The sequence below is a fragment of the Eretmochelys imbricata genome, chromosome 8 (assembly GCF_965152235.1).
Source record: "Eretmochelys imbricata isolate rEreImb1 chromosome 8, rEreImb1.hap1, whole genome shotgun sequence".
Taxonomy (NCBI): domain Eukaryota; kingdom Metazoa; phylum Chordata; order Testudines; family Cheloniidae; genus Eretmochelys; species Eretmochelys imbricata.
The window spans coordinates 20,613,101-20,640,633 of NC_135579.1; the positions used below are offsets into that span (position 1 = coordinate 20,613,101).

At 47.7% G+C, this 27,533-nt stretch overlaps 1 protein-coding gene across 2 annotated transcripts in view; it reads right to left on the reverse strand.

The window, feature by feature from the left end:
• The window catches only part of ERGIC1 (endoplasmic reticulum-golgi intermediate compartment 1), a 102,455-nt gene that overhangs the window by 37,260 nt on the left and 37,662 nt on the right, over positions 1-27,533 (reverse strand). For both annotated transcript variants that reach the window (XM_077823881.1, XM_077823882.1), the window contains exon 3: positions 14,505-14,577. In XM_077823881.1, the coding sequence (XP_077680007.1) occupies positions 14,505-14,577 (73 nt within the window). The remainder of the gene's footprint in view (positions 1-14,504; positions 14,578-27,533) is intronic.

Here is a 27,533-nt window from a genome sequence, read left to right on the forward strand (position 1 = left end):
TATTATGCCACCATGCATACAGCTACCCTTCTGGAGGGCAGGCAATGGGAATGTGAGATTCCTGCACCACGGCTTGGCTCAGACAGTCACAGAAACAATATAATCACGAGGTTGGACGGGGGAGTATTGCAGTTGTGGATTCTAGCTCTTTAGAGGTGGCTGCCTGTAGGGCTGCACTGTAGCCTCAAAGGACGGTTCGAGTCCCTCCCAAAACCAGAGGAGCAGCAGGCAAGCACTGCTGCTTCACGGGTGCTTCTGGTGGCAGGGCAGGGGTTGTGTTTTTTTATTGGCTTTTCTTAGGGACTACTCCTGAAGTGTATGAAAGGGGCAAGTGAGGGCACAAGGGCAGGTGGGGGAAGACACACCGGTCCCACCTCAAGTGCTTGCAGTCACAGTTTCAGGGGAAAGAGCAAGAGAGTTTCCTTACATGGCATAAACCATGATCCACTCAGAAACAATTTGATTTGCTTCTAGAAATACTTCAGATTCCAAGGAGATGTTGCTACGCTCCTTGCTCCCTCATACCCTTTGCTTCGAAACTTGCAGCAGAAGGTTTCAGGGATTCTTTGGCAAGCCTGCAGACAGTGCAAACTGCACATGCACATAGAGGGGACAGTAGCAGAGTAAAAAGAAAAGGAGTACTTGTGGCACCTTAGAGACTAACCAATTTATTTATTACTAGTCGAATACAGACTAACATGGCTGTTACTCTGAAAGTAGCAGAGTAGTTTGTTATCACTCAAGGATTTCACCCAGATAAAACATGAGCCACTCCCCAAATTGGAGCCTTATAACTGACATTTGGGATACAACAGCTTTGTTTCTCCAACAAAAAGAGAATGATTTTTTCCAGGGTCCCTGGTCAGTAACATGAAACACTTCAGCACTTGCCGAGATCCAGAAGCCTATGATCCTTCAGACACAAAAGGAGACATGTTTAATCCTTCTGAACCTTAGTCTCTGTCCAAGCCCTCCCAAAGTGGCTCCTCCTGCTCCCTTGCCTGCTTTGCTCACCTGGCTCCTCCTCTTTTGGACACCCCCTCCTCGGCTCTTGCTTCATAGGAATCCAGCCTCTTCTGCTGCCTCCCTCAAAGCAAGCTGCCTTTCTTCTGATACATTGTCCTCTCCCAGGCACCAGTGTCTGTCTCACCCCAACAGTTTGAGAAAGGACACCCTGCTGCCAGCGTTCTCCTACTTTGCATTGTTTTCTCAGGTCCAATCGATGACAGTTAGCCTTGCTGGGATTTAAATATTGTGAAGAGAGGGGTCATCTCAAGAGATTTTCCATCTTTCCTAGGTGATGACCCTCATAGACCTCTTCAGGGCTGCTCAGTGTCTCAAACACAGTATCTAAGCCTACCCATTGTTTACCTTTCAGGTTTCAGAGTAACAGCCGTGTTAGTCTGTATTCGCAAAAAGAAAAGGAGTACTTGTGGCACCTTAGAGACTAACCAATTTATTTGAGCATGAGCTTTCGTGAGCTACAGCTCACTTCATCAGATACATACCGTGGAAACTGCAGCAGACTTTATATATACACAGAGAATATGAAACAATACCTCCTCCCACCCCACTGTCCTGCTGGTAATAGCTTATCTAAAGTAATCGTCAGGTTAGGCCATTTCCAGCACAAATCCAGGTTTTCTCACCCTCCACCCCCCCACACAAATTCACTCTCCTGCTGGTGATAGCCCATCCAAAGTGACAACTCTTTACACAATGTGCATGATAATGAAGTTAGGCCATTTCCTGCACAAATCCAGGTTCTCTCACTCCCTCACCCCCCTCCAAAAACCCACCCCCATACACACACAGACTCACTCTCCTGCTGGTAATAGCTCGTCCAAACTGACCACTCTCCAAGTTTAAATCCAAGTTAAACCAGAACATCTGGGGGGGGGGGGGTAGGAAAAAACAAGAGGAAATAGGCTACCTTGCATAATGACTTAGCCACTCCCAGTCTCTATTTAAGCCTAAATTAATAGTATCCAATTTGCAAATGAATTCCAATTCAGCAGTTTCTCGCTGGAGTCTGGATTTGAAGTTTTTTTGTTTTAAGATAGCGACCTTCATGTCTGTGATTGCGTGACCAGAGAGATTGAAGTGTTCTCCGACTGGTTTATGAATGTTATAATTCTTGACATCTGATTTGTGTCCATTTATTCTTTTACGTAGAGACTGTCCAGTTTGACCAATGTACATGGCAGAGGGGCATTGCTGGCACATGATGGCATAAATCACATTGGTGGATGTGCAGGTGAACGAGCCTCTGATAGTGTGGCTGATGTTATTAGGCCCTGTGATGGTGTCCCCTGAATAGATATGTGGGTACAATTGGCAACGGGCTTTGTTGCAAGGATAAGTTCCTGGGTTAGTGGTTCTGTTGTGTGGTATGTGGTTGTTGGTGAGTATTTGCTTCAGGTTGCGGGGCTGTCTGTAGGCAAGGACTGGCCTGTCTCCCAAGATTTGTGAGAGTGTTGGGTCACCTTGTCCACCTGATGGGCTCCCAGCAGTACAGTCCCCTGCAAAGGCTGCTCAACAATTTCCCATCCACAGACAGAAGAAGAATCAATATTTATACAATGTAATGTCTCATCCTCCCAATTCTTGATAAGGAATCAGAAGTGGGACAGCAAATTCTCGAATACAAAATAAGTTGGACATATGTTATTGCTCTGTCATTTGTAGTTTCCTGCTGTGCTTGCATTCTGGTCACTTCCTCATTTAAAAGGTCACCGTCCATCTCATTTTAGTCTCATTGCTAAATCAAGAGGTGTACAGAACACACAGTCCTACAAAGGAAGGAAATACAATTCTCAGGGAGGTGGGGAAGATGGGAGATCCTCGTTAAAGATGTCAACATCCATTTGAGTCAGCCATTATAAATGACATAATGGCACAACCGTCCGCTTCCTGTTAACCCACAAACACGTAGATTAGGATGAACAGCATAACAATTCCCCACCATACAACACTTTTCATTAGATAATCTCGAAGTGTTAGGCAAACATTAAAAAGCCTCTCAACACTCCTGGGAAGTAGGAAACTAAGTATTACTATCTTCCTTTTACAGGCTGGAACAGTAAGGCATAGAAAAGTGATGTGACTTGTCCAAGGCCAATTAGTGGTAGAGTTAGGAGTGCAACCCAAGAGTCTTGACTGTCTTTCTGTTTCCTCTTCTACAATAAATCTGTTTTATCATTTCTCCAACTGGATGAACTAGTGGAACTGCACCTATAGCTCACTGACCTGGAATAGAAGGTCACGAGTTCTAGACTCCTTGCTCCCTTTGTACAGTTAGGGCTACATGGCAAGTTACTGTGTGACAAACCCAAGTATGAATTCCACACTGCTTCATCTTGCAACATCCCACGTGGATACTGCTACCGTGTGAAGTCCTGGCGTGCAGCTTAACATGATATGCTTTCAAGGGGTAGCGTGTTAAGCCATCCTCTGGGACCGTTCACTGTGCTGTAGCAGTGGAACATGGAACATTATTGTGTGGCAAGCTGGGACACTCTAGATTCACATACTGGCTTGTTGTGCAATAACTTGCCATGTAGACAAGCCCTTAGTGACCAACTGTAGATGTATGTGAGCACTGCAAGATGCAGGTTTGTCCCGTCAGACATGTGCAGGATCTTTTATGGAGAGAGAACAGGTGTCCCAATGGTAAGACTCAAGCCCTGGACAGAATGACGGATTTGGTTGCTGACTACTCATACTTTTATATGAAGGTAATTATTTTACTGTAGGTACTTTAGCCAAGTAGTTGCCTTGCAGTGGGCCATGAGCTTTCATTTGAGAAACAGTCACTAAAACCTAGCCAGTTACTTCAGAATTGCATAACTAACTCTATTCTGGTGCTCTTAACGCAAGTTATTTGATCAACAATAATTGATTTGCCATATTCACACATTTGCCATATTTGTAATGGAATCAAGGCCACACTTCCACTGCACAGCTACCGGCAGATCAACTGGGTTAATTACTTCATTCCCTCTAATTGTGAAATACTTGGAAACATTCTTAACATCACTTCTACAGAGTATTACTTAGGTCACATGATACACACTATTATCTCACTAGTTAGAACACTGTAATAACCACCACCATCTAGAACTAGATCTGGGTTAATTAAAAAAAGGGACAGATTATTTCTATGCTCTTAATTTATGACGTAGCCATGAGATGAGCTAGGGAGGACGTTAAAATTATGATGAGCAACTCCTGGAGGTCCTCAACCTCCAATCGATTCTGCCCAGGAAATACCAGAGACATTCAACACTTACAGCTTTATTTTCCTAACTGTTTGAGTCATTTGCTCAGTGGGACAGGATGTGTGTTTGTGACTGACAACTTAGCAAAAGCTCAGATATGAGACACTGACCTCCTTCTCTTTATCTATCCTTCCCTGCAGAGCCATGGAGCTCTCTTAATTTCTTGTGCCCTATTATTCACAAAGACTTCAGGTCACCACCATACTCATCAGGAAGCCCCTTTTGAGCTAATCTCTGCTTCCTGTAGCTGGCAAGAGGTATTGCAGTTGAATAATGTAAGGTGCTGCTCTCTCCCACTTCGCCTTAGGCATGCTATTTCTGCAGGATATGTAACCTCAGCCAGGAATTAAACCTGAATCTTCCACATGGCTGTGCAGAGAGCTAGCCACCAAGACCATCTAGCAGGTTTGGGAAAAGGAATGGCCACATAATCTCCAGCATACCTAGTGGTTAGTGCTCTGACTGCCATGCTAGAGTTGAACGTGCAATTTCTTTCACTTCCCAGACCAGGCTGTTGCCATACAGAGCATGCAGGCTAAATCAATGGGCGGGGTCAAAGATACTGACCTTTCAACTGGGGAACGAGAGTTATTGACATAACTTCTAATGGTAGTGGAAATTTAAGGAGCATACAGGAAGTTTTAGCAACAAGAAAGCAGAGGAAGATCCATGAATGGGGTAGTCTAACCCAGGCACTGAGGGGAGTAGTACACAGACTGCATCTCGCAGAGGCTGTCTTCTTGCCTACACCCATGTGTACACATACTGCACATAGCCACTCTGCAGTAGGGGGACATTAGGTAAGCAATAATACATGATCAGGTATTCGCTAATAGGAGGATATTGATATGCCTCTGGCTAAGGCGGCACAAGGCCAAAGGCTTTGGATTTTTCTCAGCCATCCATACAGTGCAGCTATTTCCATGCGACCTCACTTAGGGAAAGGCATTATTGCTTTAATGCGACTTACTTTATTGCACAAGAGGAGGAGAAAGATTGATGCAGAGTCTCACAATACAGTTGATACAAGCAAAGCAGGTAAGCTTATAAGCTCATCTGATATATCTGCACACACCAGTCCGTCATTATAAACTAGCTGCCACTACAAAATTTCAAGCAGCAAGAGAGATTTGTTGTAGGAGATTTCCTTATAAAAGACACACTAGAAGCCTGCAGGGTAACAAAACCTGGTTGAAAATTAATATGCACTTAAACAATACTTTACATCTTCAAAGCACTTGACAATTAGTCAATCAAACCTCACAACATCCCTGAGAGGTATGTCGGTATCATCGTGGCCATTTCACAGATGGTGACACACAGAGGGAGGTGAGCGATACATAACTCCACCCAAGAAATGCTCAAGGACCACACAGAGCTGGAAGTAGGACCCAGGAGTTCTGTGCTCCCAGGCCCGTACTCCAAAACACTACACTATGCTGCTTCAAATTGTACCATTAGTCTCAGGTCCCATAGGGAAGCAGACAAACTTACTGTTATTAACACCTGCAATATAGTGGGTTTCCTAGAAGGGAGAGTAATAAGCAAGCAAAACAAAAAATGCCCAGTTCACCAGAATTTATGAACGTGGAAGTACCTTGTTGCCCGATACTCTGTCATTTCCCTAGATGGAGAGAGAAATTCTTCACAAATACAGTGTCCCAGTCGCTACCAGTAAGAGATCCTGGTGAGACCATAATGAGCAGAAGTGGATTTTCGTATTCTCAGATTCCCATGCTGGTGGTCCACATGGAATCAGCCCCCTTCACTCACTTTGGTCATCTCACCCGCTCCCATCATGTTCTGATCCTGATTTTACTGCATTATTGCTCACAAACACCTACTCCCAGAACAATTCCCCCTTTTGCTTCCCCACCCCTTCCCATCCCACCCCATTGGGGTCACCATCTATCCCAGGGGTGGGCAAACTTTTTGGCCCAAGGGCCACATCAGGGTTGCGCAACTGTATGGAGGGACGGGTAGGGAAGGCTGTGGCTCCCCAAACAGCCTGGCTCCTGCCCCCTATCCACCCCCTCCCACTTCCTGCCCCCCTCAGAACCCCCAACCCATCCAACCCCCGCTGCTCCTTGACCCCTGACCGCTCCCTCCCCCCCTGCTCCTGATCCCCTGACTGCCACAACCCCTATCCACACCCCCACCCCTAACCACCCCCAGGACCCCACTGCCTATCCAACTCCTCCTGCTCCCTGTCCCCTGACTGCCCCACCCTCAGAACCTCCACCCCATCCAACCGCCCCCTGCTCCCTGTCCCCTGACTGCCCCTCGGGACTCCCTACCCCATATCCAATCCCCCTGCTCCCCACCCCCTTATCATGCCAGAGCCAGCCATGCCACCGCGCTGCCAGACAGGAGCGGCGAGACAGAGCGCTGCCCGCACGGCGGCATCGCTGTGGGGCAAGGGGACAGCGGGGGAGGGGCCAAGGGCTAGCCTCCCCGGCCAGGAGCTCAGGGGCCAGGCAGAATGGTCCCGTGGGCCAGACGTGGCCCGCAGATCGTAGTTTGCCCACCTCTGATCTATCCCAAACTTTGATAAGACAGTCTTGTATTCTGTCAGATGGGTTTCAAGAAGTCACAGCACCTGAAGTGTCTTTGAGAAGACACATCATCATGCTGACAATGTCAAGATGTACATCAGCTTGACAAGACCTCAGAGACTTTAGTTCTTGTCACTCTGAAGGCACTCTTAAGCCAGGAAACATAAATCTCTCCCTCTCTACCTCCCTCACCCACAAAACTTGCTCAATCACAGATAATCACACACAAAACTTGCTCAATTAAATCGGCTAAGGTCAGGAAAGAAGAGTTGTTTACTCTCCTTGAAATTTACATTTTAAAAATCAAACCAGACACGACTCAGGATAACCAGGGGAAGAGAAGTAATGTATTACTGGATGTAGTTCTCCACTTTCTAGCTGTTCAAATTTTGTTTTAAATTAAGGAAATCCCAAAGACCTGGCTCTAGAGATCAGGTGATCCTGAGCATTTTATAGAACAATGAATTACTAACTGAAGAGAGAAGGAAAGGGAAACAGAAAACACCATCTATGAAGTAGGCCAGGGAGTAGGGTTGCCACCTTTCTAATTTCAGAAAACCAAGCACCCTTGCCCCGCGCCCTGCCAGAGGTCCACTCCTGCTCACTCCATCCTGCCATCTCCATCGCTTGCTCTCCCCATCCTTGCTCACTTTCACTGGGCTGGGGCAGGGGTGTGTGTGGAGGGGTGAGGGCTCTGCCTGGGGGTGCAGGCTCTGGGGTGGGGCCAGGGTTGAGGGGTTCAGGGTGCAGGAGGGTGCTCAGAGCTGGGGCCAAGGGGTTCAGAGCGTGGAAGGGAGCACCAGGCTAGGGTGAGGGGGAGGGAGGGCGCAGGCTCTGGGGTGGGGCCAGGGTTGAGGGGTTCAGGGTGCAGGAGGGTGCTTGGAGCTGGGGCCAAGGGGTTCAGAGCGTGGGAGGGAGCTCCAGACTGGGGTGTGTGGGGGGGGGCACTCCAGCTAGGGGTGCAGGCTCTGGGGTGGGGTCAGGGATGAGGGGTTTGGGGTGCAGGAGGGGGCTCCGGGCTGGGGGCAAGGGGTTCAGTGTATGGGTGTGGGGTGCAGGCTCTGGCAGGGAGTTCAGGTGCGGGAGGGGGTTTGGGGTCCGGGCTCTGGGTGGTGCAGTTTGCGGGGGCCCTGGGAGGCACTGATATCAGGGGGCCCCTTAAATAGCAGTTGCACCAGCGCTGCCCTGGCATTTCCCAGGCCTCAGAGGCTGCTCTAACGGCTATGAATCTTGGACACATGGCTCGGCCAGCACACCGAAGTCAAAAATTCTTCCTGCTCTATGGAATGTGGGTGGGTGGGAGAATTCCCCACAAGTGACACACACACCCCACTGCTGCCCTGGGCTTGCTGCTCCCCTAGCATAGCCCAAATCACTGCAGCTCTCGGGAGAGCGCTGCTCCAAGCCCCCTTCTCCTCCCGCACCATTTGCAATGACCCCCTCTCCTGCGTGTCCCCCCAGTCCTGGCTGCTGGCTGGGGCTTCCGCACCAAGCTGATGTCCAACTCTGCTCGGACTCATTCCCAGGGACAGTAGCTCAGCTTCAGCCCCATCCTTCCATGCAGCCCATTCATCTCCAGGGGAGACTGACCAGCTCACAGCCCCTTACCTGCTAGCCACATGGTCCCGAAACAAGCCAGGTACAGCAGCCCGCGGGGAGCAAGCTATGGGGCCTGTGGCAGGCAGCAGTAGCTCACTCTGGCCCCCTCTCCTGCCGCCTGCTGCATGCCACCCCTGGAGAGCAGGGCTGACTCCTCTCTCCAGGAGGCCGGGTAGGGAGGGGGCTGAAGGCACTTCCTAAAGACCACAATGCCTGCTCTGCAAGGAGCCCCCAGCCACCACGGAGGCTGCTGCCCAGGGTTAACCCTGCCAGCCCCAGCCTGCAGCCAAATGCCTTTCCCAGCACCTCCGCTGGGATCCACCCCCTACCTGCTGGGGCTCACACCGCCCCCAAGCTCCACAGAGAGCGCTGCTGCAGGCCCCCTCCTCATCCCGTCGACGACCAGACTTTTAACGGGTCCGGTCGGCAGGGCCAACTGGAGCTCCCAGGGTCCTTTTTCGACCGGGCTTTCCAGTCGAAAACTGGACACCTGGCAACCCTACCAGGGAGACACATTAAAACAAATTACAATCTATATTTCACTACTATCTTTGACCACCCAAGGTTAAGATTTTCAGGGAGAGTACACTCTTGTGCCAAGATAGTCGAACACTGGAAGAGGCAGTTCTCTAACAGGCACACAACAAAGCCTGACACACGTTTTAAATCAAGAGGTGGCTAATCAGTCCCATACAGCATGGGACACACACATACCCTGCACCCCACTGGCTGATTAGGTTCCTCTTTTTAATCTGGTATTGGTGCTAATTTAAAAAAATTGTTCTCATTTTATTCAGTGCGTGTTTTTGAGAGGTCACAGACACACTGTCAACCATATTTCCAAGTAAAGTTTGTGGCAGGGACAAGAGGTAAGGGGAGATTTTAACAACTATGCCACCAGTACAGCGTGTCTCTGAATATCAGAGATAGGACCCCAGCTCTATTTCAGCTGAACAGAAAAGCTTTCAGCGTTAACCTTTACTAATGACCAGTTGCACATACATCGTTCATCTCTTCCAAAAGGTCGGTCTTGGAGTGTTGTAAGAAGACAGACAAAGCAATATGCCCATTTTACAGATGGGGAAATGGGAAGAAGTAGTATCTTGCCTCAAGTCATGCAGTCATTAGCAGAGCTGGGAACAAAACCCAGAGACTCATGGCTCACGTACCCCTGCTTTAACCACTAAGCACCATAACATCATGAAATTTTGATGGGTTGGACACCACTCACCTTTAGTCAAATGTGTGTAAAACAAGCTCACTGCACTGGGCTGGAGTTACAGGAAACAAGTTGCAGCAAAGAGCAAGGGAACTCCTACTGTAGGAAAGAGAGGGATGTGCAACTGCCTTTTTTAATATACATACTACCCTTTGACCAACCATGAGATACTTTGAAAAGGGTTGGGTTTGTGTACAAACTACAGCCTGACTAACATATCCATCACACTCAACATGAAATCCAGTATGTAGCTGGAAAGAAATGATTGGACAGGAAAAGAGCAGCTTTCCCTCAAAGGAATGAAAGTTTTCCTAAGATACATCACTAAATGGAAAAGATGAGTGAATGCTTGAGAATTTTGTTTCAACGAGGAGGATTCCAAACACTGTTAAACAATGAACTGGACTACTGTAGTGGAATTAGACACACAACACCAAGGTCACAGAGGGATGATTTGGTTAAAGAAGGAGAGGTTACTTAACTTGTACAATAACTGGAGTTCTTTGAGATGTGTCCCCCTAGGTGCTCCACATCCAGATGCATGCACGCCCAGGCACTCTACATATGAGATTTTTGTCAGCACTATCTGCAGGTCTGCACATACACCCTAGTCATCCTCATGTTCCAGTACAAGGGTATGTAGGGAAGGGTGGACCTGCCGACACTCCAATTCCTTCTCAACCATGAAAGTCTAATGAGAGATTCTGAGGCAGAGGGGAAGGAAGGCAGGTAATGGAACACCCACAGGACACACATCTCCAGTTACCGTACAAGGTAAGTAACCTCTCCTTCTTTGAGTAGTGTCGCTATGGGTGTTCCATGCCAGGAGACTCCCAAGCAGTACCTCAATTGCAGAAGAGGGTGCCAAGGAGGTGGATTCAGTACAGATCACAGAACAGCATCACCAAAAGCCACATCAGCTCTGTAACCAAGCATGACAGCGTAATGCACATGGTAAAATATGTGCAGCAAAGATCTTGGCTGCCCTGCAGACATCCAAGATAGCCATTCTGAAAAATATACCTACAGAGGTAGATTGAGCCCTGGTGGAGTAAGCAATAACTCTTGGAGGGGGATGAACCCCCAAGGCTTCGTAATAGGACAAGTCACATCCTGAAACCCATTTAGCCAGTCTTTGGGTGGAGGTAGGACACCCTTTAATTTGTTCTGCAGTAGAGACGAAGAGTCTAGTGGAAGACCTAAAGGATCTAGTCCTGTCAAGGTAAAAGGCAAGAGCTCTTTTCACATGTAGTGTATGGAGGCTTGTTCCTTTTCTTGAAGAGCGAGGCTTGGGATAAAACACTAGTAGGTGAATCTCCTGATTAACATGGAATTATACAGTGAGGGTGTGGACATAGTGTCACCTTATCGCAACAGAACACTGTGTATGGTTGTCCAGACATCAAGGCTCCAAGTTCCCATACTCTCCTAGCTGAGGTGATGGCTATGATGAGGAATGAAGTCTTGGCCTCTGATGTGGAGTAGGATGTGCTGGCAAGCGTAATGAACCACTCTGAGGTCTAGTATATTGAGATGCAGCATCACCTCCTCAGGGGTCCATTTGCCCTACGCTGTGAGGTTCTGGGAATGCACACTCCAACCTACCAGGCAAGGGTCTGTGGTGAGGATCCTCATGGGAGAAAGCTGTAGGAATGAAATTCCCATGCATATCTTTTGTGGGTCCTTCCACCAATTTAGCAAATTGAGGACCCTCCATGTTAGACAGTCAATTGGATAGACTGTGCTTGTTGGGGACATAGACATTCTCAGCCAGGCTTGAAGACACCAAGATGTAGCCTTGCTAAGGGTGTCACAACCATACAGGATATCACGTAGCCCAGAAGCTGTAGGCAAGCCCTTAATAGGGTTTGCAGGCTCTGTTATACTGTTGAAACAAGGTTGGACATTGTGGCAAGTCTGTCCTTAGGCAAGTATGCTCTGGTGGTGAAGGAATACAGAGTGGCCCCAATGAAGTTTACGTATTGAGTGGCTGTGAGGGTAGACTCTTCTGTATTAAGGCAGAGGCCCACTAAATACAACAGAGGCAGGGCTTTGCTGGTTGCTGTCTGTGCCTTGAGAAATGAGCAAACTTTCAGGTGCCAACCCTCCAGGTAGGGAAAGACAATGATTCCCATCTGGCAAAGATAGACTGTGACAGCCAGTAGGACCTTGGTAAAGACCCTTGGTGCAGTGAAAAGGCTGAAGGGTATGACGCAATACAGATAGTGGTCTCTGCCTACCACAAAATGTAGGAATTGTCTGGGTGAGGGATGCAGGACGTTAAGTGTCCTGAAGGTTGAAGACGACAAACCAATCTTGCAGATCCAGAGAGGGAGTTATTGCAGTAGGGTTGCCATTCTGAACTGCTGAGCATGGATAAAGGTTTTCAAAGTCCCGAGGTCCACAACCGGTCTCTAGCCTCCATTTTTCATAGGGCCCTGATACTGAAAATAAAACCCTTTCCCAACGAAGTCCAGTGGAACAGGTTCGATCAGATCCAGATTAGGAGGTCTGATACCTCCTGTCCCAAGAGATCCTCATGAGAAGGGTCCCTGAAGAGGGACGGGGATGAGTGGGAGGGCAGTAAAGAGCTGAACTGGATGACACAGCCTGCAGAAATCACCTCCAGGACTTAATCTGTCTGAGGTGACAAGCTCCCAGGGAGGTAGAAAATGGGGAAGTTGATCCCTATAAAGATGGAGGAGTGCAGCACAGGATCTGGAATGGGAGACAGTTTGTGATCCTCAACCAGTGCGTCAAAACGGACGATTTGAGGGTGTAGCTGACTGGGAGGTGATGGCTACGGAGGGCACTTTCTTAGTGAATCTACAATTCTTCCAGGGGGTCTTAGCCAGTCTCGTGGGCTGGTAGTGGACTGAACAAGATCATTTAGCTATCGGAATTCTGCTGTATTTTCTCTTTGTTTCAGATGTATAGATGCCCAGGGATTGTAGTGTCGCCTGGGGATCTTTGAGAGAATGAAGGGACTTATTTGTGGTGTCACTAAACAACTTAGGCCCTTGAAAGGAATGTCCAAAACTGTATTTGTACCTCACAGGAGAGGCCAGAGGACTGCAGCCAGGAAGCTCGGAACATGACTACTGTCACAGCCATGGAACGTGCAGCTGTGTCGGCAGCACTGAGTGAGCCCTGGAGAGATGCCTTGGCAACTGTCTAGCCTTCTGCAATGACGGCCTGAGATTGCTCTCTCTGATCCTGAAGCAGGTGTTCAATAAAAAGTGAGAACTTAAAATAGTGTGTGAAATCACACTTTGCCATCAGGGCTCGGTAATTGACTGCTATTAACCGCAAAGAGTCCCAGGAATAGCTCTTGCAGCTCAGAAGATGTAGACATTTTGGCTCTTTGTGCAATGGTGTTCAATGGAACCGATGTCGCCCTGTTCTGTTTGTCAATGGCCTCAACAACTAGAGAGTTGGGTGTAGGGTGGGAGAAAAAGTACTCTGAGCCTCTGGGTGGAATATAATATTTTGTCGGCCCTTTTGCACATAGGCGGGATAATAGCTGGAGTTTGCTGGGCTGGGGCCAGCAGAGCATCATTGATAGGCAAGGCAGTCTTGCCCTGAGGAGACATAGGAAGGCTGTCAAAGAAGGAATGTTGGGGCTCCCATATTTCCTCCAACAGAATTGGTAGGGCATTTGCTATACGTTTCATAGGTTCTTGAAAGGCCTTGAAATCATCAAGATAAGATGGTGAAGGAGGCATGACAGCCTCGTCTGGTGAGGAGGTGATTTTCCTTCCTCCTCACCAGTGGAGCTGGTTCTTGCTTCTCTGTGAGATGTGCCTGTGGGGCAAGGCTCGAGATGTGCCTGTAGGGCATGACGATTTCTGCTAGGCTTGGGAGTCCCTGTGTTTAGGAAAGACTGAGCCTGGTGCCAATGTCAGTGCTGCTTTAGGTGGCTTCTCACTACGTGGCTTCCTAGCTGGTGCCATGGGGTCAGTACTGGAAGGAATGGGAGCCTCAGCGGTACCCACATTGGGACACAAAGTCTCCTGAGGCCCAGATCAAGGGTGACTTTCCCCTTCTCTTATCTCGTTCCAGAAAATTGGGATCCTTTTAATGTGAAGGTGTGGATGGTACCGTAGGACTCACAGGGTCTTTGCTTACTGCCAGAGCAGAGTTAGTCAGTGGATCCAATTTGCAGGGTCTGAGTCACTCCCCTGTATGTCTCAGGAGTGCTCCATCAACAGGAGTTTCAGCCTGTGCTCCCTCAATTTCTTAGATCTGCTCTGAAATGTTGAGCAGTTCTTACATTTGGAGGGGACGTAAGTCTCTCCCAGGTAGTGGAAGCAACATGAATGTCCATGGCAAGTCTGCAGGGTTTGAAGCCCAGGATCTTAGCCATAACCCATACTCAAGGCAGCAGATCAAGGCCTGAGAAAAAAAACAAAAACAAAGGCCCAGATTGGGCAAAGAAAGAAGGGAAGGGGGAACCCCCACAAAAAAGTACAAACTGTGCTAAATAACAGAAAAAAATAGTTAAAATAATTAAAGTAAAGGAAAATACTAGAGAATAAGGAAAAAATAAGCAAGAAGCATAGCAAACCGCATGGCTAGCTAATGAACACAGTGACACTCCACCTCAAGCTACAGGTGGTTAATAAGGTGCTAGAACGGCGGTGGGTCCGCCCCAACCTATATGCCCTCATACACAAGGCGTCTAGGGTGCAGGCATGGACCCATGGACACTGCTGATGAAAATCTGCGATCAAGTGCCTGGGTACATCCTGGTGCAGAGCACCCATCGGGACACTACCCAATGAAGAATCACTTGGGGAAAAATAGAAAAAAAAAACCCTATAAAACAAACTTTCAATAGCTTTTACTTACATTTCAGTGGCTATGAATCCGGTGAGCTCAGACAGGAAAAGAAACAGTATGAAGAGACAGCAGCAGACAGAAACTGGAAGAGATAGGTGTGGGGGGAAGGATTAGTTTAAAAAACTTTCAAAAGATTTTGATTTGTTTTCATACACACACTGGTTTGCCACTGGTTCCCCCACCCCCCATTACTCTGCCCCCTAGGCATAGCTGGGAGCTACCACCAGGTTCAGGGGCAGCAATTCAGGTTATGTCAGTAGAATATGATGGCACCAGAGGGAAACATGGTCTGGAATCTCAGCTCTGAATCAGAATGTAGGCTCCTGATCAGTGCCTATGTTCTGAGGGCAACTTCCAGCCTTAAGTGTAAGATCCACCTCCCACCCCACCTTTGACTCCTGTTTTTAACGTCCTACAGCCTCCACTGCTGGCAGCCAACCCTCCCTCCGGAAAGATTGCTCCATTATATGCCTTCTTCAAAGCACTTGCCAATGACAACAGGGAAAGAGGATCTCCTGCGGGGGGTCTGGAAGGAATCCTCCTCTCCCCACACTATTATAGCACTACACACTATCAAGTCACTGTCAAAGGCAGGTTCATAGATCAGATGAGTAGATGGTCTGAGACTGTGGGATATGGAGATAACAGCATCAGCTCTACAATGAGGGAAGATTCCCAGTAATCCAGAGAACAAGAGACCTACAGTGACTCTGACAGCAGGTCTCTCAACCGGCCAGTGGTGTGCATTTTCTCTCTAATCCAACTAACCTAGCATGTATTCAGTCCAGACGATATCTCATGGGGAGCCAAAAGAAGCAACCCTTCCTCTGTAGTGCATTAACAACTATTCCTTACCAGGACACTGCTCAGCCCACTGTGCAAGCAGTCAGCCTCATGTGATAGTTACAGAGCCACTAACCCACAGTGGGGGGGATGGGAGGAAAAGAGACTCAGGAGGGTAAGAGAGACTGTAAGTGCTTGAGGAGGAGTAGGGGAGCAGAAAGGAGACGCAGTGATGTGGCAACCACAGTCCTGACCTGGCTGGGATTTACATTTGTATTAAACAAGCATTCCCCACATTCCAGCTCCCGAGTGAATCACCACAAAGGAGTAGTTCAGGAAATGGCATGTAATCACAGAGGAACAATGAGAGCATTATGACCCCAGCTCACACTCCCTCAGTCCCAGGGAGTAACATTAGTGTCCTACCAGGGTCCTAATGACTGGGGATTCCATGGTAATGACCACCTCACCCCAAAAACACAACCACTGAGGTACAGAGGACCGAGAACCATGTAGGGTGACCCTTCTCCCTCAACTTTATTCCACTTGGCTGATACAGCCTCAATTTCATCTCCATTCCCTCAGGGGACTCCCAGAATGGTTATGAGGAGGGAAGGTGCTGTAGCCACCATTGCTGTCCAAGACTGAGGCGAAGTTTGGAGGCAAGGAGAGGAAGAAGAAGATAGTTGAGACAAAACACCAAGATGGAGCCTAGATGTCTCAAAGCTTTGTGCCTCGTCCTTCCAATCCATCAGCGCTATAAATCCGTGGAAAGGCAAATTCCTGCCTTGCTTCCCCCTTCCTCAGCAGTGTCATCTCAGAGCTCGCTTACTCTAGCAGGTGGAAGGATTAACAGAGACGTCAAAAGCCATTAAATGGCTCATTCTTTAAACAGGAAAAAGAAAGAGGAAAGGAAAACTAAGGCTGAGAATAGTAGGAAGATGTGGAAGGGAGGAGATACTTTAAGGGAAACCTTCACAGAGGCACACACACAGTTCCTTCCATCTCTGTGCCTTTGGCAGGGAGAAGAATTCAACATGCCACTGCTACCCCAGGAAGCCTCTGGCCTAGTGCACAACAATGCATTGTTGCACAACACTGGTGCACAACAATGGGTGTGAGGAGGGGAAGCTTTTACCTAGAGCACTGAGGCAAATTCCTAGGAGGAGAAGTACTGAGAGACCTTTGTTCATACCTAACTGAACCAGCACAAACTGGTAGGTCAGGATGCTTCTTATTCATAAGCAACCAAACAGCAGGGAGGTCAGGTCAGTGATAGGGCCACAAGTCCTTGGCAGTACACACATGAAGTCTCTCTTGCACATACTGCATAGAGCACATCAGTCAGAATTTTAAACAAATAAACCCTTTGCACTGAAATCACAATGAGAGACTGGTAAGATCACCTGCCACTTACATGACTCTCTTCCCTCAACTCCCTTTACAGGCTTCCTCTTCTCTTCCACATCCCATTCAAGACTCTTGTCTTCCTGTAAAGGTCCTCCACAATAACATGCCAGCTCTCTCTGCTCTCATTCCCTCTTACTCAAACCCTGAGCTGCTCTCTGCAACACTCCATTTTTTGTAGGTTTCTTTCACTTCCATCTTCACATCTTCTTCTGTGCCATTATCTCTGGAACATTTTGCCTTCTCCCTTCCAGATACACCAAACATCTGCCCTCTTGCAAATCTTCCCTTCAGACCTGCTCCTCCACTGAAGATTTGCAGCACTACACTTAACAAATAAAGTAGAGGTAAATTGTACTGGCCATAATTAGTGAGTTTGGGTGCCCAGTCTGAGCTACCTTGCAGGGGCTTGATTTTTAGAGGACAAGGGCTCAGCACTTTCTGAAAAAATCATGCAGCTTCTGAAAAATCACGCAGCTGAAGTTGTGCACCCAAAAATAACTAAGTCACTTTGGAAAATGTGGGCTACTATATAATTACATGCATGCTGTTTGGAAACCAGACCTTCATCTGAACACCCTGTGTACCGGAACTGTATTGTCTGTCTAATTTATAACGGAAGCCTTTCAGGCACAGAACATAAATTCCTCTGTACTTACAGAATACCAAGCACATAGAATATTCCCATAATGAAGGCTTGCACAATTTACTTCAGTCAGTTATTTAACAAGGGAATCCTTTATCTGCCTCTACATGAATGCACGATTCCCTAGGTCACACATTTGTTATGCTTGGAATAGTAGTTAAAAGACTAGAGGCAGATTAAGAAGATAACTGCTTTATTACAATGGTTAATTCAATTGTGGGAGCATGTGTACTGCAGTGTTCCCCCAGAGCTGTTAAGAACCAGCTCTGACCTGTTGTCATAGAAATCCACCTACAAAACTCCAAATATATTAAAGTTTAAAAGCATTACTAGCATTGGAACACGCTGCTATTGGCTGACCAGAAAACTTAAGTAGAGCTGAGTGAGAAACTGTTTTCCCCTTTGTAAAAGTTTGAGGGGTGTGTTTGTTTTTTAAATTTCCATATTCAATTGAGATGAAAAGTCAAAGTCTCAAACGTTCACAAACCAAAAATGCAAAACAAAATTAGTTTGAGTCAAAATGTTTAGGTTTTGATTATTCTTTTACTCTACTTCGCTTAATTTTTAAAACAAAAATTGTTTCAAAACAGAAAACTAATCTTTCATTTAGAAAATGTCAAAACAGACATTGACTATTTCTAACCTTTTTTTCAAAAGCTTTCAATCAAGAAATTGGTTGAAACCAACCCCTTCCTCATGAGAAGTTTGGGTTTAGACAAATTGTCATTTTTCAACTAAAAAACTTTGTCAAAAAATTCCTGACCAGCTCTAACCTGGAGGACAGGATGCTTGCTAAGCAAATGTTCAGGACTGCCTTCTTCGAGCTAACTTGATGCAACAAGCACCTCCATCTATGCACTCCAGCCCCTTTTTTCCATCCCCTTTAAAAAAATAAAATAAAAAGATGAAATTCAAAGCAAAAGCAGATTAATGCTTAATTAATGAATGCATATTGAGAACATAGATGCAGGTCTATATTATGGCATACACCAACAGCAGGTATATGTACAATTATACAAACTGCTGGGAAGCGCAAGGAGGGGTCAAGTCCCAGTGGCCATGCGAGTCATAACTGATATTTCCTGATGTGTATTAAAACTCCAGCCTCCACACAGTATTGCTGTAGAACATTACCCAGCCCTGGTCTACACTAGGAGTTTAGGTCGAATTTAGCAGTGTTAAATCGATGTAAACCTGCACCCGTCCACACGATGAAGCCCTTTTTTTCCAACTTAAAGGGCTCTTAAAATCGATTTCCTTAATCCACCTCTGACAAGTAGATTAGCGCTTAAATCGGCCTTGCCAGGTCGAATTTGGGGTACTGTGGATGCAATTAGACGGTATTGGCCTCTGGGAGCTATCCCAGAGTGCTCTATTGTGACTGCTCTGGACAGCACTCTCAACTTCGATGCACTAGCCAGGTAGACAGGAAAAGGCCTGTGAACTTTTGAATTTCAGTTTCCTGTTTGCATGGTCACCTGCAGCTTGCCACGCTGGCCAGAGCTCATCAGCAGAGGTGACCATGATGGAGTCCCAGAATCGCAAAAGAGCTCCAGCATGGACCGAACAGGAAGTACGTGATCTGATCGCTGTATGGGGAGAGAAATCTGTGCTATCAGAACTACGTTCCAGTTTTCGAAATGCCAAAACATTTGTCAAAATCTCCCAGGGCATGAAGGACAGAGGCCAGAACAGGGACCCGAAGCAATGCTGCGTGAAACTTAAGGAGCTGAGGCAAGCCTACAGAAAACCAGAGAGGCAAAAGGCCGCTCTGGGTCAGAGCCTCAAACATGCCGCTTCTATGATGAGCTGCATGCCATTTTAGGGGGGGGTTCAGCCACCATGACCCCAGCCATGTTGTTTGACTCCTTCAATGGAGATGGAGGCAACACAGAAGCAGGTTTTGGGGACGAGGAAGATGATGATGATGAAATTGTAGATAGCTCACAGCAAGCAAGCGGAGAAACCGGTTTTCCCGACAGCCAGGAACCGTTTCTCACCCTGGACCTGGAGGCGGTCCCCCCGGACTCACCCAAGGCTGCCTCCCGGACCCGCCAGGCGGAGAAGGGACCTTTGGTGAGTGTACCTTTTAAAATACTATACATGGTTTAAAAGTAAGCATGTTTAATGATTAATTTGCCCTGGCATTTGCGGCTCTCCTGGATGTACTCCCAAAGCCTTTTGTTTCTGGGGAGGGCAGCCTTATTCCACCCACCATGGTAGGACACTTTACCACACCAGGCCAGTAGCACGTACTCGGGAATCACTGTAGAACAAAGCATTGCAGTGTATGTTTGCTGGCGTTCAAACAACATCCGTTCTTCATCTCTCTGTGTTATCTTCAGAAGAGTGATATCATTCATGGTCACCTGGTTGAAATAGGGTGCTTTTCTTAAGGGGACATGCAGAGGTGCCCGTTTCTGCTGGGCTGTTTGCCTGTGGCTGAACAGAAATATTCCCCACTGTTAGCCAGGGGCGGGGGTGAGGGGCTAGCCACTTGGTGGGGGGAGGCAAAATGCGACCTTGGAACGAAAGCACATGTGCTGTGTCTGTAATGTTAACAGCAAGGTTTACCGTGAAAGAGTGTAGCCACTGTTCTAGAAAATGTGTCTTTTTAAATACCACTGCCTCTTTTTTTTTCTCCACCAGCTTCATGTGTTTCAATGATCACAGGATCTTCTCCTTCCCAGAGGCTAGTGAAGATTAGAAGGCGAAAAAAACGCACTCATGATGAAATGTTCTCTGAGCTCATGGTATCCTCCCACACTGACATAGCACCGATGACTGTATGGAGGCAGACAATGTCAGAGTGCAGGAAAGCACAATATGATCGTGTGGAGAGGTGGCGGGCTGAAGAGAGTAAGTGGCGGACTGAAGAGAGGGCTGAAGCTCAAATGTGGCGGTAGCGTGATGAGAGGAGGCAGGATTCAATGCTGAGGCTGCTGGAGGACCAAACCAGTATGCTCCAGCGTATGGTTGAGCTGCAGGAAAGGCAGCAGGAGCACAGACCGCCGCTACAGCCCCTGTGTAACCAACCGCCCTCTCCCCAAGTTCCATAGCCTCCTCACCCAGATGCCCAAGAACGTGGTGGGGGGGCCTCCGGCCACCCAGCCACTCCACCCCAGAGGATTGCCCAAGCAACAGAAGGCTGGCATTCAATAAGTTTTAAAGTTTTAAACTTTTAAAGTCCTGTGTGGCCTTGTCCTTCCCTCCTCCACCACCCCTCCTGGTGCTTCTCTCCTCCAGCACCCCTCCCGGGCTACCTTGGTAGTTATCCCCCTATTTGTGTGATGAATGAATAAAGAATGCATGAATGTGAAGCAACAATGACTTTATTGCCTCTGACAACGGTGATCAAAGGGAAGAGGGGAGGGTGGTTAGCTTACAGGGAAGTAGAGTGAACCAAGGGGCGGTGGGTTTCATCATAGAGAAAGAAACAGAACTTTCACACCGTAGCCTGTCCAGTCATGAAACTGGTTTTCAAAGCTTCTCTGATGCGCACCACGCCCTCCTGTGCTCTTCTAACCACCCTGGTGTCTGGCTGTACGAAACCAGCAGCCAGCCGATTTGCCTCAACCTCCCACCCCGTCATAAACGTCTCCCCCTTACTCTCACAGATATTATGGAGTGCACAGCAAGCAGTAATAACAGTGGGACTATTGGTTTCGCTGAGGTCTAACCGAGTCAGTAAACTGCGCCTGTGCGCTTTTAAATGTTCAAATGCACATTCTACCACCATTCTGCACTTGCTCAGCCTGTAGTTGAACAGCTCCTGACTACTGTCCAGGCTGCCTGTGTATGGCTTCATGAGCCAGGGCATTAAGGGGTAGGCTGGGTCCCCAAGGATACATATAAGCATTTCAATGTCCCCAATGGTTATTTTCTGGTCTAGGAATAAAGTCCCTTCCTGCAGCTTTTGAAACAGACCAGAGTTCTTGAAGATGCGAGCGTCATGTACCTTTCCCGGCCATCCCACGTTGATGTTGGTGAAACACGCCTTGTGATCCACCAGAGCTTGCAGCACTACTGAAAAGTACCCCTTGCGGTTTATGTACTCGCCGGCTTGGTGCTCCGGTGCCAAGATAGGGATATGGGTTCCATCTGTGGCTCCACCACAGTTAGAGAATCCCATTGCAGCAAAGCCATCCACTATCACCTGCACATTTCCCAGGGTCACTACCCTGGATATCAGCAGATCTTTGATTGCGTTGGCTACTTACATCACAGCAGCCCCCACAGTAGATTTGCCGCTCCAAATTGATTCCCGACTGACCAGTAGCTGTCTGGCGTTGCAAGCTTCCACAGGGCTATTGCCACTTGCTTCTCAACTGTGAGAGCTGTTCTCATCTTGGTATTCTTGGGCCTCAGGGCAGGGGAAAGCAAGTCACAAAGTTCCATAAAAGTGCCCTTACACATGCGAAAGTTTTGCAACCACTGGGAATCATCCCACACCTGCAACACTATGCGGTCCCACAAGTCTGTGCTTGTTTCCCGAGCCCAGAATCGGCGTTCCACCACATGAACCTGCCCCATTAGCACCATGATGCCCACATTGCCAGGGTCCCTGCTTTGAGAGAAGTCTGTGTCCATGTCCTCATCACTCAGGTTACTGCGCTGACATCGCCTACTTGCCCAGTATCGCTTTGCCAGGTTCCGGTGCTGCATATACTGCTGGATAATGCGCATGATGTTTAATGTGCTCCTAATTGCCAAAGTGATCTGAGCGGGCTCCATGCTTGCCGTGGTATGGCGTCTGCACAGAAAAAAGGCGCGGAACGATTGTCTGCCGTTGCCCTGATGGAGGGAGGGGTGACTGACGACATGGCTTACAGGGTTGGCTTACAGGGAATTAAAATCAACAAAGGGGGTGGCTTTGCGAGAAACTGAATGGCCCCTTCAAGGATAGAACTCAAAACCTCAAGGATAGAACTCAAAACTGGGTTTGGCAGGCCGTTGATTTCACAGAGGGAAGGAGGAGAAAATGAATACAAAACAAATCTGGTCTATTTCTTGTTTTGAGCCACTTCATCTATCTTTATACATCTTGCTGGCAGCAGACTGTGCAGTACGACCGCTAGGCGTCATCATCTCCTGGGTGCTCAGCAGAAGACGGTGCAGTATGATGACTAGCCATCATCTTCTGCTGGCTGGAGGTTAAAAGACAGTGCACTGCCGGTAGAACTGAATCGCCACGAGACGAAACTTAAAAGGGAAATGACCTGGCTGAGTCACTCCCATGTTTGCCCAGGCGCCCGATTAAAAGGACTATGTCGATGACGGCTACCAGTCATACTGCACTTTCTGCTGCCAAAAGGCAATTAACTGCTGCTGTATAGCAATGTAGTACCACGTCTGCCAGCACCCAGGAGACATACGGTGACGGTTTGCTGAGCGGGCTCCATGATTGCCGTGGTATGGCGTTTGCACAGGTAACTCAAGAAAAAAGGCGCAAAACGATTGTCTGCCCTTGCTTTCACGGAGGGAGGGAGGGAACGGGGGCCTGACGATACGTACCCAGAACCACCCGCGACAATGTTTTAGCCCCATCAGGCACTGGGATTTCTACCCAGAATTCAGATGGGCGGCGGAGACTGCGGGAACTGTGGGATAGCTACCCACGGTGCGACGCTCCGGAAGTCGACGGTTGCCTCGGTCCTGTGGACACGCTCCGCCGACTACATGCACTTAGAGCACTTGTGTGAGGACACACACAATCAACTGTATAAAACCGCTTTCTACAAAACCGACTTCTATAAATTCGACCTAATTTTGTAGTGTAGACATACCCCCAGTGTGTACAACAAGTACATGTAAGCTATGCATCCACACCGAGTGCTAAATCATGGGATTGGCAGAGCTGCAGACTCCTATTATGATGTCAGGCAGCTCATGCCCATCCAGATACCAACTGTCAGATTGCCTGGGCATGTGCTGCTGCAGCCCACATACCCAAACATGGCCACTTTGTCACAGTGATACTTAGGGCTGCTGACTGTTTCAGCACCACGGACACTGTGACAGAGGGAGGGAGACAATGTTGACACGGGGACTGAATGGAGTGGTATATGTACTGTTCAGTGGTTTGGAGGATGGAAAGTGGAAAAAAAAAAAAAAAGAAAAAAACGACTATTCAATGAAGGAGATTTTAATTGTGGTATAATATGAAGGCCTGAAACTACTGTGTTCTAATCATCTCCAGAAACTCTATGCATTGATAAAGGAGGCAGTGGGCATTTAGGTTTTTCCAGCCCTCATCTCACCATATCTGAGTGGATTGCTCTAGTTCCTCCAGTCCTAATGAAATTTAGATTTATATTAATGATTGTTTTTACCTGCAGTAGGAATGATTGCATTGTGAATCTCAGACACCTATGTTGTGTGCCATACCCGTTAAATCCCCTGTGATTGCAAAGCTGAGAGTGTCAGATTATACCTCTCCCCAATATTGGGTTTCTAGCAGTTAGTGACTGGCACTGCCCTGCAGGAGTACGGGTGTGATTCCCAGTCGTTGTCAAGGACCTATCCCTGATTTGTGAGACAGCAGGGATAGAGTAGTAAGCTTTAACACTGTGCACAAATCAGGGGACTGCTGTTCAATGCGATGTCCTACTTCTACTCAGAGATTTCTAACGTATGTCAAGGATCAGCTGGTTCTAGTTAAAGAAGGAAATGGATGAAAAGTTGAAACTCAATGGTCTTATCTGTTTCTGGAAGGGAATATTTGAACGAATGAGAGCTCTTTGGCCAACAATGCTAGAGCAACCAGTGCTTTGGTACTACAGACCCCAAAACTCTGCCCCAGTCTTTGAGGTGGTGCTTTAAATGTTTCTTCCTCCCTCTTAATTGCAGGTCCTCATTGCACTTCACCTCCAACTTCTAAGTCACCCCGATTCAGAGCAGGCAGAGCAGCCTCTCAGCAGAAGTTTTCTACTTGTGAGAAGCTGAGACTCTGCTGAAGTAGTGACAACTAAGCATATGACACTGGTACTCTTCAGGGGATCTACAGCTACGTCAGCTGTCATTGGAATCTTTCTGGACGCTGGGTGCTGGTTTTTCCTCAGTGGGACTCAAGCAGGCTTCACCAACAGCAGCACTGTGGTGGTGGTGGTGGTTTTCATCAGAGTACTCCCTTGCTACAGGCAGCTGCTTACTGTTCATGTACTGCTTGAGGAAGGAGATATCTGAGGAGGTTGTCAAACCCTCCCTCTGGACCACTGCCAGAAGTGCCCAGCCCACAGAGAATCAACAAAAGGTAGACAGACACCAAAGAAACCCATCAGCTGGCTCCTGAGCATCCCCTGTGTTTTAATGTGCCCCTGCCCATCGTATCAAGATATGCTACCCATACTCCCATCAGACAGGGATGAACTTCAGCGCTTCCCATCTCGGATGCTTCTGTCTCCCAGAACCTGATCAGCTCAACAGTCCCTAGTGCAGGCAGCATTGAGACGCCAAACCTTCCAGTAAGCTGCCATGGTGAGAAGCAGCATTTTACAACCCAAAAGTGACTGTGGGAGTCTGGCTGACAAACACGCTTCTATTCCAGAAAGCTTCAGTACCATGCGAGTTCCCTTCCAGAGGCAACGCTGGACCAGTGCCTATGTAGCAGTTATATGGAAAGTGCAGGACTATAAGCAATCAGCTGCTACAAACTGTTTTAGAACTTCAAGCAAGTTGGATGCTCAGAAATGCAACCATAGTCATTTAATCTATTCTAGTACCATAGTCATTTCATTTATTCTAGGGCCCTGGTAAAAATTCTTTATGGGGAATTAATCCCCCACCATTAAATGGAATCAAGATGAGGTGTGGAACGGTCATTCCCCAAATGGAAGGGAAGTTTTGGGGCCTCAACACACTCTAAGAGTCCCCTCCTAACAACAGATCTTAGAGGCCTCCAAACTTATCAACAGGTTCATGCAGACCTTATGGTTGTGCTTGGGGGCGGGAGTGTCTACGCAAACTACTGTGCTGGCATTCTGAATAATCTTATCAGCTGCACCATGACTACAGGAGAGCGGGGTCAATGCTGGAGTAATTCAGTGTTTGGGAGAGCCAGAGAGGCAAGGACCCTCTGAAGAGAAATGGTTTGGTAAAACATCTCATCCCGTTCTTTGGTCAGGAGTCTCCACAGCTCACACAGCCCTTCACTTCACATCCTTCTGATTCATGGTTACTGACTCAGTTCTATTCAGCGCCTGTCTCCACCAAGGGATATGTGTCAACAACGAATACAGGGCCACTGACCCAATCTCAGAGCATGAGTGAATGGGGCACAACTACGTGATCAAAGAGAGGCAGTGTGGAACGGAACAGGAAAGCTGCATTAGGCATCTAATTACCAATTTGGCAGGATCAGCTAGATCTGTATTTACCACTCCATGCAGAGCACTCAGTGATAATGATGGTGTGAAATTGCATTACTCAGCCAATCTGAAAAGGAGGAAGGAAGAAGAAAGGCCCAAGGCAAAAAAATTTACATCAACCAAAAACTATGCACCGATACATGGGCTGGGGAGTGGATTGTTATAGGTAGGGCCCTACCAAATTCATGGTCCATTTTGGTCAACTTCACGGTCGTAGGATTTTTAAAACTGCGTATTTCATGATTTCAGATATTTAAATCTGAAATTTCATGGTGTTGTAATTGTAGGGGTCCTGACCCGAAAGGGAGTTGGGGGTGGGGGCCAAGGTTATTGTAGGGGAAATTGCAGGTCTGCTACCCTTACTTCTGTGCTGCTTACACCCAGCACTGCCATTAAAGCTGGGTGGCTGGAGAGCCACAGCTGCTGGCCAGGAGCCCAGCTCTGAAGGCAGAGCGGCCACCAGCAGCAGCGCAGAAGTAAGGGTAGCATGGTATGGTACTGCCACCCTTACTTCTGCACTGCTACCTTCAGAGCTGGGCCCTTGGTCAGCACCCACCACTCTCTCCAGCCACCCATATCTGAAGGCAGCAGCAGAGAAGTAAGGGTGGCCCTACCGCAATCCCCCTAAAATAACTTTGCCGCCCCCTTGCAACTCCCTTTTGGGTCAGGACTCCCAATTTGAGAAACGCTGGTCTCCCCTCGTTAAATCTGATCTTTTGTGTACTTTTACACTATACTACACAGATTTCAGGGGGGGGAGACCAGCGTTTCTCAAATTGGGAGTCCTGACCCAAAAGAGTTGCAGGGGGGTGGCAAAGTTATTTTAGGGGGATTGTGGTATGGCCCCCTTATTTCTCTGCTGCTGCCAGATTTCACGTCCACGAAGCATTTTACATGGCCGTGAATTTGGAAGGACTCTAGTTATAGGCAATTTATGGCAAGGTGAAAAATAAAGAAAAAAAAATTGCAGAAAATAAGTCATGTTGGGCTCTCTTCTCCTCGCCAGCTCTTTCTCTGATCCCACAGGAATCCCATCTTTATTGCCACCCCACCACTCCAGCTCTCTCCGACTGATAACAGTGATCATCATAGAATCATAGACTTTAATGTCAGAAGGGACCGTTATGATCGTCTAGTCTGACCTCCTGCACAACGCAGGCCACGGAATCTCACCCACCAACTCCTATAACAAACCCCTAACTTATGTCTGAGCTACTGAAGTCCTCAAATCGTGGTTTAAAGACTTCAAGGTGTAGAGAATCCTCCAGCAAGTGACCAGTGCCCCACGCTGTAGAAGAAGGCGAAAAACCCCCAGGGCCTCTTCCAATCTGCCCTGGGGGAAAATTCCTTCCCGACCCCAAATATGGCGATCAGCTAAACCCTGAGCATGTGGGCATGACTCACCAGCCAGACACCCAGGAAAGAATTCTCTGTAGTAACTCAGATCCCATCCCATCCAACATCCCATCACAGGCCATTGGGCATATCTACCACTAGTAGTCGAAGATCAATTAATTGCCAAAATTAGGCTATCCCATCATATCATCTCCTCCATAAACTTATCAAGCTTTGTCTTGAAGCCAGATATGTCTTTTGCCCCCACTGCAGCCCTTGGAAGGCTGTTCCAGAACTTCACTCCTCTGATGGTTAGAAACCTTTGTCTAATTTCAAGTCTAAACTTCCTGATGGCCCCAGTTTATATCCATTTGTTCTTGTGTTCACATTGGTACTGAGCTTAAATAATTCTTCTCCCTCGTGGTATTTATCCCTCTGATATATTTATAGAGAGCAATCATATCTCCTCTCAGCCTCCTTTTGGTTAGGCTAAACAAGCCA